Here is an 18,956-nt window from a genome sequence, read left to right as displayed (position 1 = left end):
CGAGGAAGACCCGGAACCAAGTCTCTCAGGTGGCCTGGGAACGCCTCAGAATCCCCTGAGACTACTGGCCCCAGAAAAGCGGATGAAAATGAATGAATGAATAATGCGACAATTTACTATTAGGAAGCTAAACAATCAGTGTATGTGAGGTACTGTATGGAATGTGACTTACATTTTTTTTTTTGCTTCAAATCAACATCCTAAGCAAGTGGTCTTGAGGTAAAATCGACATCCATATTCCATGCCTCAGCAAATCAAAGAAGAAACTGGAGAATCTCAACAAGAGAGCACAATTTACTTCACAAAAGCTTTAAATATTTACATTTTAGGCGAGGAAAAACCAAGACAATTGTTCCAAAGAGGCTTTACAATGTGCAATCTGTCTAGGCATGCACTAGTGACACAGACTAATCTCCATGTGATGCCTCCCTTTTTCCACTTTATACAAATAACATAATAAAATACAACTTTTAATAAATACAGTTTGAAAGTAAATACAATAATGCATGCTTGGCAACTTGAACTGACAAACTGTTCAACACACAGATTTCTTAAATACAAATTTACCCTACAACGTGAGCCTGTGTACGACGGGGTGCAGGACGTCGATTGAAAAACAGCTGGACAATCTCATATCAGCACTTGAAGAAGAATCAGCTTCATCAGTAGTAGCTTATCAGCTGAATGTCTGTGCGGAGGCTGATATTTAGCGGTACGTCAGTGATGGACAGGTTCACGAAGACACAAGCTTATAGCTTCAAACAGTTGTGACAATGACCGAAGACATACAAACAGTATCCTTTATCGTCCCATCTTCTTCAGGGTTTTTAAAGACATTCTTGAACAAGTACAGTAGAAAGGCATCCGTTTCAATGATCCATCATTGCACATTCCCCACGTTAACTAACAAACAAACCAAAGTGCAAAGTTCTCACTCGGGTTCTTCCTTTCCAAAAATGCAGCATTGCTCAAAGTAGCAAACAGGATTATTAGATTTCTCCTTCTCATGATTCACGACATGAAAACGTCAACGTAGTGCAATAATTAAAAGATGCGTTTGAGTGACTTCATTCCAAGGAATCTCGCAGGAGCAGCTCCGTTTCTCCGTTATTGCTGCACATTTGAGGACCTGAGGATACGCTCACTCTCAGGAGCCCCTTCCTATTCAGTACAGTCAAGGACGCTCGTGCAAGTTTCCCTAAGAAGGGCGCAAGTTTATCCGTGACACCCTCGAAAGGGCGGCAGCACTCCCAAACATCACACTGGATCTGGTCTGGAGCGGGTGGAGGATTGTGGGAGGAGGGATGGAGCAGGAAAGGCTGGGTGGTGACTATGGAGGGATCCAGTGGTCGGGGGGTCCAGGCCAGGGCCGGTCCGGGGTGCTGCTGGCTTCGTGTCAGAGACTCACGCCGGACACGCTGGAGTCCACGAGGCTGGATGAGATCACCTGGTACCCCTGAGCGCGGCGGATCATGTCACGCACTTCTCCGTTAAGCTCCATGATTTTTGTGCAGACCTCTGACATGTCCTTGTTGGAGCCCACCAGAGCGAAGGTGCCAGTCTGGCCGATGGTCTGGTGACGGAAGTAGACGTTGAGGAGAGTCTGGATTTCGTCCTCGGAGCCACCGCCGAAGATGTCGTTTGGCCATATTCGTCTAAAAAGAAGAGGAAAGTTAAGCAAAAGGACACATTTAATAATAGCAGTAAAATAATTATGAATTTACATAGCTACAATAAATGCTTATACACTTTCAGACAAGAACAATGAGAAATTAATTTAAAGGTAAAGTATGCGAGATTTTTAGTGTCAAATAAGGGGTTATATGCACAGCTAGTGTTTTTCAGCCATGATAAACTTCCGGTGAAAGCTTAACGTGACTATATTTAATTGCACATGGTTCCTTTTACAGCATCGATGTTGTAATGTAATGAAAATACAATCAGTTAAATAGACGTCAGCATTCATTTAGTTGTTCAAGCGTAAAATGAGACTAAAGATGTTTAAGGCTGCCTCAGAAACTTGGTGAAATAAATGTCCATATTTAAAAGACATGGCGCAAAACTATTTCATTTATTTCAGTGCTTTTTGTCTGGTTTGACACCCACTTTATATTGTATATCATTCACGCAGTGAAGATCATTGATTTTTTAAAGAATGTAGATATTAAACGGGATTAAAATGTGATTTTGTAACAGCTTGCCAATTCACCGGATGCGATTGAGCTGGTTTACTGAAAAATAAAAGTCCATGAGCATATACAGTTGAAGTCAGAATTATTAGCCCCCCTGTTTATTTTTTATTTCCTAATTTCTGTTTAATGAAGAGCAGATTTTTTTCAACACATTTCTACACATAATAGTTTTAATAACTCATGTCTAATAACTGATTTATTTTATCTTTGCCATGATGAGAGTAGATAATATTTGACTAGATATTTTTTCAAGTTACTTCTATACAGCTTAAAGTGACATTAAAGACTTAACTAGGTTAATTAGGTTAACAAGACAGGATAATAAAAATAAATGAATGAAAATAAAATATGATCAGACATACTGTGAAAATGTCCTAGCTCTGTTAAACATCATTTGGGAAATATTAAAAAGAAAAAATTCAAAGGGGGGCTAATAATTCTGACTTCAACCGTACTCTATTCTAGATTCTAAATAAATACAGAATTAATAAATAGGCCCAAATTGAATCTGTGCATGCGGAAATCCACAGATTGTTTTAGCCCATCATTGAGTGTTGACTTATGTAAATGTGTGTAAATATACTGTATATTTATTCAGTTTTTAAATTCATTTCAGTTCAAATGTTTATCTGATTTATTACAATACAGTTTGTAAAATAATATGTTCTGTCATTTAGTAGATATATTATAAGAGAGAGTTGCTTTACTTACGAAACAAGTGGTTCTAATTGAATTTGCTTTGTAAATAAAAATAGAAGTTTTCAGCTACTGTATTCTCAAAATCATTCCTCATCAATACACAGAACAAAATTCTACGCAAAAAAAAAAAATGTCTGCAGATTTTGTCTCCTAATAAGTAACTAAACTGTAACTTTCCATTAACATTTTTTTTTCAGAATACTATTTTAGACGCATTTATATGCAGGGTTTCCACTTTTTCATGGACACCAGATTCAAGGACTTTTTAAATCACTAACAATTTTAAATCAAATACCTTTGTAATTCATATAACCCAGCGTATATAGCCCCATGAAAGTCCTTCCTGTATTTAACTTTTCGCTTACACTTAAAATGTACAATAAAATATCATAACATGTCAACAATGATGTCTAGAAAGTGTTATTTTCAAAAATGTTGACCGTTTTACACAGTCGTGTTCAAAGAACCTTAAAACTTTAATATTTAATACTTTAATACAAGTGATACCAGGTGACATTCGTCTAAAAACGAGAGGAAAGTTATGAAAAAGCAAATTATTATTTTTTTTTACCCGATCAACAGATATACTTTTAATTAAGATGCCATTTTTTATACATAGATCGATCTAAATTCTCGAAGTATGCTCCACATGTATAGAATGAGCTTCGAAATATACTACATATGTAATCTGTACCATCTATTGCTATTTTGAAAAATATTGAGGCGCCAGGCATCATGTTTGAAATTCAACAGTCAAGAAGTGTGGGTACCCTGTATATGATACATTTGATAAACTGTTTTCATACAAGCTCCACTGATGGTTTTTACATTCGTGTGGATTCCGCTGGGATGTGTGTCCTTCATGTAACCCCTGCTCTCAACAGAGTTTTGTCTCCCTCTAGTGGTGTCTCAGCTCACCTGCACTCTTGAGTGTAGCGGATTGCCATGGAGAAGTCGTTGTTATTTAAGCACTCCAGGATGGCTTGTACGGCTGTCTCTGAGCTGGAGAAGATGGACTGCGAGCCGTGCCTATGACGGTCTTCTAGATCACCTGCTAACGAAGCCTCAGCCAAACGCAGGCAGTTCTTCAGATCGCTCAGCTCACGAGACATGTTCCACAGCTAGACATTAAAAGACATGATTAGCACTGGCTGTTTATCATTCACTTTAAAATTATACAATTATTTACATATATACAGCTATGGAAAAAAAAATCATTAAAAGACCACTTGGAATTTCTCGGTCCCTCTGGATTTATCGTTGTGTTTTAGTTTTCAAAATATTCATGATATTTCTTCAGAATTACAAATAAAAATGTACTTTTTAAACCTCACATCTGTGAGGTTGATCAGTTTTATATTTACAATGTTTTTAACTTGTTTTATTTTTTATTTATATAATTTTTAATGCCATGATGGCTCAGTGGTTAGCGCTGTTACAGCAAGAAGGTCGCTGATTTGAGTCCTGGCTGAGCCAGTTGGCATTTCTGTGTAGAGTTTGCATGTTTCCCCATGCTCTAGTGGGTTTTCTCCAGGGGCTCCAGTTTCCCCACATTCCAAACACATGCGTTATAGGGGAATTGGATGAACTAAATTGCCCTTAGTGTGTGGAGTGATGTGTGAATTTGAGAGTGTATTTGGATCCGGGGGAACTCAGGATTGTCTGGATCTTGGAATGTTAATCCTTTTGTAAAATCTAATGTAAAGAACTTGGATGTTATTATGGATAGTGACTTTAAACTGGATGAACAGATCAATTCAGTAATTAAAGCTAGTTTTATTCCAGTTGAGGCAGTTAGCCAAATTTAAGTCTTTTCTGTCTTTTAACAACTTTGTAAGGGTTATACATATTTTTAACTCGACAAGGCTCGGCTACAATAATCTCGGCTAGCTTATTGCAATGCCCTCTATATATGAGCCATGCCTCCCTTACTCGTCTGCAGATGGTACAGAAAGCCACACTGGCTTCTTTTCATTGGCTTCCTGTAAGATTCTAGTTTTGATGTTTAAATGCCTAAATGGACTAGCATCAGGATACTTGTCTTCAATAATTCAATTATACACTTCATCAAGGGCACTTAGATGTGCAGATCAGCTACTTTTGGCTGTTCCACGCACAAGGAGGGGGACCGTGCCTTTGCGGTGGTGGCCCCCAAATTCGGGAATAATTTGCCTCTCCATGTTAGGCAGACCACAACCCTGTCTGTTTTTAAATCTGGTCTTAAAATCCATTTTAATCTTTGGCTTTTAATACCATTTGACAGTCTTATGTCTGTGGTATTTGTCCTTTGTTTTAGGCGGTGTATGTGTGTACAGCGCTTTGTTGTTTTTAAAAAGCACTTTATCAATAAACAAAGACTTGATTTGACTTGACTTGTAAGGGTGTTTCCCACTACTGGGATGTGGCTGGAATAAAACATTACATAAAACATTTGCTGGATAAGTTGGCAGTTCATTCCGCTGTGGTGACCCCTGACAAATCAGGGACTAGGCCATATGAATCAATGAATATATCATTTATATCGTCTGCATAACTGTTTTTCTGCTATATCCTTAATTTTTTTCTTTGAGAATAAAGTTTTGAAGCTGATATACAAAAATAAATAATAATAATAATAATAATAATAATTGTTGTTGTTATTATTATTATTATTATTATTATTATTATATTTATAAAATAAAATAAAAGTTTTTAATGACAATATTATTTTATTTTTGGAATAAATGTAATCATATCTCTGTAGAAAAAAGACACACACTATACATTAACCATACCTAATCAATCTAAAGAAACTGGTGGTCAAATAATTGTTTTCCAAATCTGCTCACATTGAAAAATTTGCTTTGTAACACATTATTTTGATGGTCCACTTGATTATTAGTAGACTGTCTGCTTAATATCTGTTGGTACTGCTCCTTCAACAGACAATTAACTGACTTTGCAGAAAACTTTGCAAGTACATTTCAATTTACACTAACCCTAACCCCAACCCCAACCTAACAGTCTACTTATAATCTAATGAGAATTAGTCATGTAGATGCAATGTAACTTAAATTCAACAAACACACCATCAAAATAAAGTGTGACCATTAATTTTGATTCAAATTTAAAAACCATTCAAAAGAGTATACCTCCGGCACAGAGCTGATGGTGTTCACTTGTCCGATAAGTTTACAATAGGACTGAAACAGCAGAAGGAGCTGGAAGTGAAGTTTGTATAGTCGCTGACACAACTCCAATTGCTGTGGAAGATATGAATAGTTTAGTCACATGACAATAAAGGAATCACACATATGCACAGCCACAAACAGTAAATACACAACTCAAATATACATCAATGAGGGTGTTTATATGCACAAAAACAATTAAAATATTAATTTCAATAATAGAAGTGGTTAAGGTTGTGTAGGAATGTGCATATAAACGCTCTGAATTGAATGCATGTACTAAACTATAAAACACTCGCTCAAGCAGAAGACAAAGAAAGAGAACGGTTCTCAGTTTCAAACTTACAGCCAGAGTTTCCATTTGCTGCAGAGCAAGCATGTCATAAAACAGAAAAGAGTTGACAAGGGAGAAATAGACAGCATTAATTCCCAGCATGCAATCTGTGAGACCCAACGTCAGCTCAGAAATCCCATTAACATAATTAGAGGATTAGTGCCAGTCAGATTCAACCCAAGAAGCAACCCGTATAAATCATGCAGAACAGGTGAAAGTGCACAAGAAAATCAGGTGTAAGGAAATTGTATTGGACTGCACTGGTATATAGAGTACACTATCATTTTAAAGTTTGGAGTCATGCAGGGATTCATTACAATGAGTGAAAATTGAAAATGACACTGATAATGTTACAAATGATTTTAAACAACAGCTTTTTATACATATATATATATTTTAAATGCTGTCCAGTATTAATATATTTTACAAATATCAGCCAATCAGCACATAAGAATGTTACAGTATCTGATGTATCAAAACTACACTAAAACAGGACGTAACGGATGCTATAATTTTATTTTAAGCTATATATTAATAAAAAAGGAAATAAAATCAATAAAATTTTATTTGCTCTACTTTTATCAAATAAATGCACCCATAATGAGTATGATTTCAAAATAAAGAAAGACACATTAATAATCTCACAGACCACAAACATTTGAATGATAGTGTATACAGTATATGGCCACCTGACCCACTCAATAATCCCACTCTAATCTATTAGAAACTACTGTGTATAATTAGATTAATGTAAATAATGTCGAGTGAACACAGACAGGTGTTTTCACCTTTTCTTCTGAGTCTCCAGGCTGACAGGTTATCACTCCATCGTCGGGAAACCTGGGAAATGTGGCCTTACAGTTCTGCAACCACTGTTGAAAGATGAGAAGAGGATATGAGCAAGAAACATCTTTCAGTGTAAGCTCATGGTATTTATTTTAAAACATCCATCATGCAAAAGCCTTAATAACTTGCAAAATTATCATATGCATAGCACAAACTACCTTATAAATGTGCTTTCAGTGGTGCCTTGTTTCCACTAAGCATAAACACATTCACCGGCCACTTTATAAGGTACACCTGTCCAACTGCTTGTTAACACAAATTTCTAATCAGTATGGCAGCAACTCAATGCATTTAGGCATGTAGACACGGTCAAGATGATCTGCTGCAATTTAAACCGAGCATCAGAATAGGGAAGAAAGGTGATTTAAGTGACTTTGAACGTGGCACGGTTGGCCAGACGGGCTGGTCTGAGTATTTCAGAAACTGCTGATCTACTGGGATTTTCACGCACAACCCTCTCTAGGGTTTAAAGATAATGGTCCGAAAAAGAGAAAATATCCAGTGAGTGGCAGTTTTGTAGGCGCAAATGCCTTATTGATGCCAGAGGTCAGAGGAGAATGGCCAGACTGGTTCAACGTTGCAGCCTATCTGAGTATTGTTGCTGACCATGTCCATCCCTTGTTGACCACAGTGTACCCATTTCATGTCAAAAAGCGTGAATCATCTCAGACTGGTTTCTTGAACATGACAATGAGTTCACTGTACTCAAATGGCCTCCACAGTCACTAGAACTCAATCCAGTAGAGGATGGAACAGGAGATTCGCATCAAGGATGTGTAGCCAACAAATCTGCAGCAACTGTGTGATGCTATCATGTCAATATGGACCAAAATCTTTAAGCAATATTCCCAGTACCTCGTTGAATCTATGGCACAAAGGATTAAATCAGTTCTGAAAGCAAAAGGGGGTCCAACCTGGTACTAGTAGCGTGTACCTAATAAAGTGGCCCGAGAGTTTATATTGTACAATGTAAATAATCTTAAATTACTTGCTGTTCTTTTTAACTTTTTATTTATCCAAAAATTCTGAATACAGTATGCAATGTATGCAAAACAGTATCAGTGTATTTACCAAAATTAGCATATTAGATTGATTTCTGAGGCAGAGAAATGACGCATCTATATCTGAAATAACAAACTTCTTGAGCTAATTATAATAATGTGCGCTTGATTATTGACATGCTTTGCAAACCCGATCCCGTGACAAGCTGACAAACACGAGAATGACACATTCAGAAAGAAAAGGACAAACGCGAGAGTGGAGCGGACAAAAAGCCAGGGAAAAAAGGAGCACGTTATTTCTTCAGCAAACGTGAACAAACTGCCTTGTTTTAATTTTCATCATCACCTTTAGGACTAATATGAACTGGGAATAATGGAATTACTCTCTAACAGAGTTTACGTGTGCTGCTGAAGATTAGACACAGATGACTGTAGGCTATACTTTGTGTTGTTTTAAACCTAATTAAGGACTAAATGTATGATGTGTGTAGTTTTTCTGTAGTTGGTAACATATCGGAGACTGTAAGTGTCTGTATGTGTTCATATATGTTCATTTATTTATTTATTTTATATAATTACATTGTTACAGTAGGCTATTTTGCACTGTCATTGATCTGCAGTTATAATCAACTCCTGTTCATAGAAAAGTTGGTAATAAACATTTATACAGAAGTATTTATGTGTGTAAAGCATTTGTTTTGTGAGAAGTGCTTGCTTTTCATATGATATGTGAGCGACCTGTGCAGCTTTACTGTAGACATTTTCTCTAGCGAGCATGACGTCGACCGAAACTTTCTGTCATACACCACGCCCACCAAAAGGGTACCCTTGGTAGTGGAATAGCAAGCCTGATAAAGGTGACCCGTACTGACCAGAACCGTACCGTACTGTACCAGTCAGTGGAAACGAGCCATAATAGGGTGTATTTGTTGTTGAAAATTCAGCTTTGCATCACAGAAATAAATAACATTAAAGCTAAAAGGGTCTTAAAAATGATACAGTGTGGTTTTCTACACTGCAAAAAAAGCTTTTTTACTTCATTAGTTCTTGTCTTGTTTCTAATCTAAGAATTCTTACATCTAGACAACTAAAGAGATAAGTAAAAAATATTGTCTTGATTTCAGACATAATACGTCAAAATTAAGTGAGTTTTTCCATAAAACAAGCAAAATAATCTGCCAATAGGCTGATTTAAACCGGCTTGAATGACCTACCGAGACAACTGCTTCCTCACGGGTGTTATATGTGTCCAGATACTCCTGCAGCTCAAGAACACTGAACTTCATCTTCTCTAGAAGCCCATAAGAAACAATCTACAAGAGCACATATACAGTAAGACATTTAAAAAGTTCATGCACACAATCATTTTCCCAATAATTTTTTAGTCATGGAGGTAGAATCGAGCCGTGGACTTCATTATTTACTAACCGTTTCTGCATCCACATACAGCATAGGGCAGTCTGAGCATAGGGCCAACATATCTGATGACTGCACAAACTTTGACCCGATTCCCCTCAGGCCTTCTCCAAGGTAAGTGGAAGCATCGCTGGTCAGAGAGCAGAACTTATTTTGCATGTTCTGTAGAGGGGAAGACAATTGTTTAATTGATCATAAGTTGATGGATTTTTGTATAAGTTATTATGAACTGACATATCCAAATATGATAGCTGTGTGTGTACAGTTGAAGTCAGAATGATTAGCCCTCGTGTGAATTTTTTTTAAATTCTTTTTTTTTTTGTGGCTTCCTAAAATATTTCCCAGATGATGTTTAACAGAGTTAAGATGTTCACAGTATTTTCTATAATATTTTATCTTCTGGAGAAAGTCGGATTTGTTTTATTTCGGCTAGAAAAAAAGCAGTTAAAAATTTTTATAAATCATTTTAAGGTTGATATTATTGGCCACCTTAAGCGATATTTTTTGATTGTGTACAGAACAAATTATCCTTATACAATAACTTGCCTAATTATAACTTGCCTAATTAACCTACTTAATTTAGTTGCTCCTTTAAATGTCACTTTAAGCTTAATTTTAGCATCTTGAAAGATATCTAGTTAAATCTTATGTACTGTCATCATGGCAAAGATAAAATAAATCCATTATTAGAGTTGAGTTATTAAAACTATTATGTTTAGAAATGTGTTGAAAAAAAATCATCGCACCGTTACACAGAAATTGGGGGAAAATTATACAGGGGCGCTAATAACTCTGACTTCAACTGTATATAATGTTACCTGAAACATGGCAGAAAAGATGTGGAATGTGTAAACAGCGCTAGATCCATCAGTATCACACATCAGCTGGTTGACGTGACTCCGCCACGCTTCTTCTGAATCGTCACACACCGCAGGCTGAAACGCTGCCAAAATGGCAGAGAAAAATGGGGAGGGTGGAGGAGGAAAGCCCAGCTCATCCAGATCATCTCGGTCCTCCCCAAAATGGTAGCTATGGAAAACAAAATGATGATGTCTTTAATAACCATACAGGTAAGCATTTTTTGGTTTCTAGAAAAGTGTTTCTGTATGTACCTGGGCAGGGAGTTTGGGTTCTGGTTGATTCCAGCTCTGTTTAGTTCTGCAGGAAGGTCCAGGTTAGTGCTAGAGCCGCAGTCGAACCTCATCGGCAGATCATTCACGCCGAATGGCATGTCGTCCTCTTGGATATTTGACTCCTCGTCTTCTGGTAAAACCTGTGAAGATGAGAGAGAGACTTTGCTGATCTTCTCTCCTCAATGTTTTATTTTATAGTCTTAAATTACGTTTCAAATTATTAGCCCTCCTGTGAAATTTGAATTCTTTTCAAATATTTCCTAAGTAATACATTTTTTAAACATACTAGTTATAATAATAACTATTTTATTTGTCTTTGCCATGATAACAGAACAAAATTCTCCACTAGTTATTTTGCAAGATCCTAGTAATCTTAACTAGGTTAATTAGGTTAACTAGTGTGGGAAATTTAAATTTATATAATAATATATGTAAATATATATTCTTTGGTTTTTAATTATATAATTTTATTCGAAACTGTAGCAGCCCAGGTGTGAGGAACATTAAAACCTCTTGCTTCCTGAGCATTGGCTGAGCCAAAGTGATGCAAATGCGAAAAGCAGGGTCATAATGACTATGCCTTTGTCTTTGCGTGATCGATTCAAGCCAGTCAGAGCAGGTGAAACCTCAAGATCTTTGCAATAAATGACCCTAAAACAAGATTTTCAATTAAAACCAGTCATGATCATTTTCTATACACTGCCCCTCAATAAAACATAATATAGACAGGACAGCTCTGTCTCAAATCAGACTCATTTTCAGACTACTCTTGTCTCTGTTAGGCCTTTTTTACACTAATAAGTTTTAGTTAAAAAAAAAAAACAATCCATGTCCACACTGGGGTTTCACCTAGCATTTCTGAACAGCTCTCAGTCCACACTATACCACTGAAAACCCACATCACGTAACCACACACAATCTGTTATGAGCTGCTGTGTATGTGCACATCTGAGCTCCAAGCAGTCAGCAGGTGCTTTGAGCACAGCTCCCCATGTGAGAGCAGCGCACATCGGACAGTTCATCAAGGATCTACTACAGGATCTAATTTCTCTATAGTTGTTAAACATGATATTTATTTAATCTTGTCTCTATCTAACGACTCTTCTGTCTTTTAAATCTATTACTTGTTCTCAGGTAAGGTGTTTTGGCTGAGTGCAAAGATAAGTTAATATATTAATTAATGTAACCACGTACACTGATTCTGCACATTTGACTGATTGCTTGCCTTTATTTCCTATATTGTATAAACTATTTATATTTTACTATTTAACTATTAATAAAACTGATATCCAGTAAAAGAGACAAGGAATATTTCGTATTTTTCGAAGAAAGAATGGAGCCAGTAATGTTATAGGCTCCGTTGTTAATACTCATACAGTGTAGATGATGTTCATATACGTAAATATGTAGCTACACGATGGCTTAACATTTTTAGTGTATGTTAAGTTGGTAAGTTTGTAACCAACTTGTTAGGCCTAACCTTAGCAAAACTTACGAGTTTTAAAACTAAAACATATTAGTGTAAACGGGACCTAAGAGACTCCTGTAGGCTCTTGCAGACTCATAAACTTTTTGAAGGCGCTGTTTGACTGCAGAACAACCAACACGCCTCAATAAAGGATTCTGCTTGAAATAAGACTCCTGGAATGGGTCTTAATTTTTCCAACGCAAGCTAGGTTAACTAGACAAATCACTGGACAGGGGTTTGTTCTGTAGCTATTTGGGAAAAACATTTTTAACGATTTAAAAACTGCTTTTATTCCATCCAATCTAAAAGCAATAAGACTTTCTTCAGAAGAAAAAATGTACTGTCAAAATGTTCTTGCTCTATTAAACATCACTTGGGAATAATTTGAAAAAGAATATAAATTTAACATGGGGGCTGATCATTTTGCCTTTAACTGTAAAGTATGTCAACACATCTAACCTTTACTGTAGGATTGATGTTATTTGGGCGCTCTGAAGACATTTTCATGGACTTGACATGAAATTTACATTAAGACTAAACATACCGGCGGGATGATGTGGTCATCTGGTAGAGAGGTTCCCAGGCAGGGTGTTGCAGCATTAAGGGAATTTGGGTCAGCTGACGTGGTGTCATAGGAAGTTGACAAAGAGTCTGTATGATTGGTGTCCTCTGAGGGGGATAGGTTCATCGTCTGAAAAAAAAAATCAGATTTAGAAACTAACATCAGGTCAAAATGAAAGACAAACGATGGATGTGTGTACGGTTTGGATGGATAAAACCAGATGCAGAAAAAAAAAAAACAGGAGCGCTAGCATTTACAGCGAGGGAATGACATCCGATGCGGTACGAAGTTTGTTGTTGTATTAGAAATAAGTTATATTGATTAAATATTATATATATTATTTTTCATAATGCTTTATGCATAATCTAACAGCTTATTATAACAGCTTGTCACCCAGTGATAAGCACAGTTATTCGGCAAAATTAATGTTAAAGTGAGCGGCATTTGTCTGACAGGTCCATTTGCGATAGTGTAACACCCCCGGTCCTATGCCACCCAACTCACTCCAAGCTGGTATCGAACCGGCAACCTTCCACATGGGAGTCGGTTGCTCTACCAAGGAGACTAAAAACCATGGCCTCTAGTATCTGTCGCTAGAGCACCTTCAGAGATCAGAGGAGTGAGGTTTACCTGCACAGCACTCACTAGCTGGCCTCTGTTACAATAGCACTCTCCCAACAGATATTGGGTAAGACGAAATGGCCAAGCATGCAAAACAACAGCATTCAGACAGCGAATTGCACCTGCACGGCAGAGTGTGTGAACTTACATGTTTACATTTCATTCTAAGCATTCAGTGTCCAGATTTTAATTCACCATAGTTAACTGCTTTTGCTGAAATCATTGCTGCAATCAAAAACGAGTAATGTGTATGATTCAGAATAGCGTGAACTTACCTGATATAAAATGAGAGTCGAGCTTTTTTAATTAGGTTCTCGCTCCACTCAGCTCTTATGATGGCTGTTAGCCAAAGACATCTGCGGTTTGCATTAAAAGCAGTGTGGTGTACGGTAAAATTAAGTTTTCTATTTTTAGACTCGATTTTTGCATCCTACAGCACAATACGACATGTTTGCTATTGCAACCAGTCTTTTTTTTGCAACCGCTATGTGCAGTTGAACCTATGGGACGTCATGTGTGACATAGGTTGGTAATTCCACTATACAGTTAGTTATAGCTATATGTGTACAGTTGAAGTCAAAATTATTAGCCCTCTTGTGATTTTTTTTTTTTTTTTTTTTGGTTTCTTCAAATATTTCCCAAACAATTTTTAACAGAGCAAAGAAGTTTTAACAGTATTTCCGATAATGTTTTTTCTTCTGGAGAAAGTCTTACTTGTTTTACTTTGGCTAGAATAAAAGCAGTATTTAATAAAAAAAAAAAAAAATTTTAAGGTATTATTAGCCCACTTTTTATTGTCTACAGAACAAACCATCATTATACAGTTATTTCCCTTATTACCGACTTGAATAATTATCCTAATTAACCTAGTTAAGCCTTTAAATGTCACTTTAAGCTGTATAGAAGTGTCTTGAAAAATATCCAGCAAAATATTATGTGCTGTCATCATGGCAAAGATAAAATAAATCAGTTATTAGAAATGATTTGTTAAAAATATTATGTTTAGAAATGTGTTGACAAAAAAAATCATCTCTCCGTTAAAAAAGGTAAACAAGGGGGGCTAATAATTCTGACTTCATCTGTATATTAGATACAATAGATAGATAGAGATATGCAAAAACAATAAATGAATAGAGTGGATGTACAGAAAAGCACATACTAGTTGAGAGTGGGAGAGGCTCTGGCTGGTGGAGTTGGACTCTTCTTCAGAAGAGTCATCAGAGTCCCGCTGGGGGTCGTGTAGACCAATGCCGATGCCGATGCCGATGCAGGGAGTGATGTCAGAGTGCTGGCTCTCCTCCAGAAGTTCAGTCAGGTCTGTGCTGTCTAGAGAGCGACGGCGTACTCCCCAATTAAAGTTATCCATACTCTCACCCTGTTAAAACAAGCACACAGCACTCATTTAGCAGCCATATGCAATAACGTGCACAATTCCAGACTCCATCTCAGACCCCAGGAAGCAGACATAAGGTTAGTGTGATTTTACCAAGTAATACATGTTCCTGAATCAACATCTATGTTAATCCTGGAACAACATTCCAAATCAGCCAAACAGATTTAAGGGATAACTTTACAGTGCATGTTTAGTTTAGGCTTACAGTTAGTCAGGGTTATGTAATTCTACATCAACTGTTATTCCCCTTTGATTTTGGGAATAATTTACAGTTAGTGATTGGTTTAGGGGTAGGGATTAGGTACGGATTACATTTTGGAACAGTAATGATGCTCCGAGATCAGCATATTTGTAGATAATATGTACAGTGCTTCCCACAGGTTTGAAATATACTTGCGGTGGTAGCCTGATTGAACCACACCTGTTACCCACATCAAATAGTCACCTATATGTGACAATCAAAACCTGAATTGATTTTTTATAATATTTTTATTTATTATTAAACAAATTTTATTTATTTGTTTCCTTTCAATGGGTTAAAGTTAAAATAAATAAATAAATAAATAAATAAATCCACTATTTCTCTTTTATGCTCTTCATGACTGAAAGGTCAAATCTGCTTCTCTTTATCTCATTTAAGTTCAGGTTGCTTTATTGGCATACCATTTTGTACAATATTACCAAAGCATTTCAGATGAATAAAATATGTAATATATTCATCAATACATCATCAATATTCAATATTAATAAAATATACAGCAAATGAGAAATAAATGACACATGGAACAAAAACAGACAATATCTCTAAAAATGTGTAATAATTACAAGAATAAAATGTGTAGATTATTTTTAAAAAGGCAAATGAGTTGATTAACTGTTTCTAACGGTGTACACATATTTTGTTCATTGTTCAGCCAATTTAGATGTAATTTTATCATCTCTGAGTGTTTAGTAAAGTTTTTTTTGAGTTGTTTAGATTAAAGAATTAATTATTTAATGTTTCTTTTGTGGCTGTGTGCATAGAATTAATGACAGCTTTAAAAAAGAAAAAGCAAAAGCCAAATCCCGGACATTTTAGTAGATTTAGAAACCCTGGTCGGACGCAAAAAAGCATGTCTCTGTAGGTCTGCAAAGCACGTGAGACAATCTGTTGTCTCTGTTGACAGTTCAGCAGTGTTGACCATACTGAAGCACACAGAATGAGCAGTATATAAAAGGGGTAAACAAGAGAAGATATTTCACTACTTAATCAATCGCGAATGTTTGGTTATGTTGGGCAGATACAATAAAAGTGTAAAAGGATGATAATAATAGTCAAAAAAAAAAAAAAAAGTGGCACTAAATATACTTGGGTGGCCACCCAGGTAAAGTCTATGTGTGGGAAACACTGATATAATATAATAGAGTTAGAGTGATTAGTCTTACAGATCAGGTTATGTGCTTTCTTTTTCTTTTTCTTTTGTCATTTAGCAGACGCTTTTATCCAAAGCGACTTACAAACGAGGACAAGGTAGCAATTTACACAACTATAAGAGCAACAATGAATAAGTGCTGTAGGCAAGGCATGTGCTTCTACATTATTATTATCCAACTATTATTACTCTCTGATTTTGGGAATATTTTACAGTAAGGTTTGGGTTTAGGGGTGGGGATTACATTTTCGATCCAAAATGACATTCTGCAATTAACATAGTTGGTAATCTAGGATCGTGTCGTACTTGGCAAAATAACACCCATTAATAAAATAGCTAACAATAATTGATGACAATCCAGGATTGAATAAATTCTACTTGATAAAAATCACACCCACTGTTCTAACTGATCATGCACAGATGAAGAACACATGCAGGAAATACAATATTAGAAAACATTTCTGACTCTGCAAATGAAAAAGAAGTAACAACCTCCTTTATAGTCGAAGTGAAGAAGAAAGCTGATTTTAAGGATCTTAAGCCTGCAAGTGTCTCCAGAATTGTAAGTTTACTATTTCTTACTAAGAAATGGCTGAATGTGAATGAAACAAAAATATTGGTATGAGATGCTGCTAACATGCATTTCTACTGTATGAAATATGACTTCACACATCAAACTAATCTCTTTAACCTATGAAAGGATGAAGGTCTAAATGACTGACACATCATTCTCAAAGCGAATCAGATCACATGCTAACACAGCTGTTCTTACCTGCAGCTCCTATGGCAGCACAGGAGAGAAGAGAGAGAGAGAGAGAGAGGGTTAGTCAAACAGTGAGAAAGACCAGAGGAAAAGCAATGGACGCTCTTTTCAGGCAGTCTCTGATCAGCAATAGTATCATCTCATCATCCACAGAAAACATGAAAGAAATAATTGAAGAAGAAAAGAAAGAAAGGTGCAAGACAACCAGCTTGGGTTATTGTTAGTAGCAATGGGAATTGTATCTTACTCTATTGTAATACAATTTTGAAGAAATTATTTGATTTAAGTTTTGATTAAGAACCACTTCTTGATTTATCATATTTATAATAATATTAAATATTTAAATAAATATTACCTTTAAATAATACAAAAAGTACATCGTTCTTCAGTATTCTCTGACGAATAGAAAGACCTTAATTTAAATAGACATCGTCTGTAAAACTAGAAATGTTTTAATGGCATTTTTGATCAATTTAATTATAAATAACAGTACTAATTAAATTTACTACATCTCATTTTTTAACAGTGTATGAAGTTTAATTGAAACACATCAGAATGTAAACAATGATACAGTAATAACATCTGATCGTTACTGACCTCTCCGTCTTCTAGCTCTACGTCCAGGAAGTCAAAGTCCCGGAAGACTCTGAACTGCTGCTCTGATGTGGTATCGTCCAAAGTGTCCTCGCGGGTCCCGTCCTCAGATGACACCTGACTGGGCTGATGCTCCATGAGGTCCAGATCGCCACAGGATGAGAAGATCACCTGAGACAGATAAACATGGCGATAGAGGCATTGAAGAGTCTCAGTAAGTGTTCAAATCAAGCCAAAATTAGTGATGAAAAGTATTTGAATTTTTTTTAATGAATCATGCAACATAATTTTAAAAATAAATTATTATTATTATTTAATTTATTATTATTTTCTTTTTCTTTCTTTTTTCTTCAGTTTTTGTTTGTGTACTTGATGTTAAGTGTTGTATTAAGTGTGTCATTCTTGTCATACAGTATGTGAAGCACCACCACGTCAGAATGAATTGTCCTAAGAGGATTAATAAAGTTTTTAAACTAAATTAAACATTGTTTTTGAGCAGAATCAGAGGCTCTTAGAAAGGAGGGTCTAAGAAAAAGTAGATCTTTGAACAACACATTTTAGACACTGCCTATGTTTACATGCAGCCAAATAATCTGTTTGTAATCAGATTGACAGTTTAATTGGATTTAAAAACGCTCAATAGTTCACACACACGCTGAACCACTGATCATAAAGCTTGTTTGGCATGATGTCCCGGGAGAGAGCCCTGAGCTCATGCGATCCTCAAGCCCGGTGCTCCCTCCCGTTTGCAAGGCGAGAGTGGTGTTTGAGCTCGGGTAGATCTCGAGAACTCCCCTGCTGTAGTAGCTAATGAACAGATAGTGATTGCTCTTAAGAGATAATTTCTAACTAGGAGCATGTCTATGGTGCAGATTTGGATTAGTCAATTAACTTAGGTTGCATGTTTTGGATTGTGGGAAGAAACTGGGGAAAAGCCACATGAGCATGGAGATAACGTGTAAACTCAGCACAGAAACGTCGGCTGGCTTGGTAAAGACTAGAACCAGTGACGTTCTTGCTGTGAGGCAACAGTGCTAACCACTGGGCCACCGTGCCAGCCATCTAGGTAAGGAGGAGGAGTAGGGGTGGAAGAGGCGTATTCTTCAAAATGAAGATGGCTGTCATTTGGATGGCTGTCGTAGGAATCGTCTGATTGGTGAATCATAAATTGAATAATGTGGGACCAGCTGCAAGCAATCATAAGCATGTGATCCTCTCAGAATTAGTTTATAAATAAACTTCACTTCATATAAACACCTTGATCAGTTTGTGGTTGAACCGAATGAAATTTCGATCAGATTGCAAGAGATTTTTTTAATCATTTTATGATTACATGATCATGTTCATGAGTTAGT

At 36.3% G+C, this 18,956-nt stretch overlaps 1 protein-coding gene across 13 annotated transcripts in view; it reads right to left on the bottom strand.

Annotated features, from left to right (window-relative positions):
* Positions 1–278: 278 nt before the first annotated feature.
* fryb (furry homolog b (Drosophila)) overlaps positions 279–18,956 on the bottom strand; it is a 117,431-nt gene continuing 98,753 nt past the window's right edge. For 9 of the 13 annotated variants that reach the window (XM_073915006.1, XM_073915000.1, XM_073915002.1 and 6 more), the window contains 11 exons: positions 17,605–17,772; positions 14,599–14,814; positions 12,801–12,947; positions 10,768–10,928; positions 10,474–10,684; positions 9,668–9,817; positions 9,454–9,552; positions 7,181–7,264; positions 6,023–6,133; positions 3,810–4,012; positions 279–1,655 (listed from right to left, as the gene is read on the bottom strand). In XM_073915006.1, coding sequence (XP_073771107.1) covers positions 1,397–1,655; positions 3,810–4,012; positions 6,023–6,133; positions 7,181–7,264; positions 9,454–9,552; positions 9,668–9,817; positions 10,474–10,684; positions 10,768–10,928; positions 12,801–12,947; positions 14,599–14,814; positions 17,605–17,772 — 1,809 coding nt within the window. In that variant the 3' untranslated portion in view covers positions 279–1,396. Of the gene's footprint in view, positions 1,656–3,809; positions 4,013–6,022; positions 6,134–6,404; positions 6,423–7,164; positions 7,265–9,453; positions 9,553–9,667; positions 9,818–10,473; positions 10,685–10,767; positions 10,929–12,800; positions 12,948–14,598; positions 17,026–17,604; positions 17,773–18,956 lie in introns of those variants that run through there. The other 4 variants (XR_012386453.1, XR_012386454.1, XM_068218606.1 and 1 more) reach the window with 3 other exon arrangements.

The sequence above is a fragment of the Danio rerio genome, chromosome 10 (genome assembly GCF_049306965.1).
Source record: "Danio rerio strain Tuebingen ecotype United States chromosome 10, GRCz12tu, whole genome shotgun sequence".
Classification (NCBI taxonomy): Eukaryota; Metazoa; Chordata; class Actinopteri; order Cypriniformes; family Danionidae; genus Danio; species Danio rerio.
Note: the sequence above shows the minus strand (reverse complement) of the source record. Positions and strands in the feature narration are given on the sequence as shown.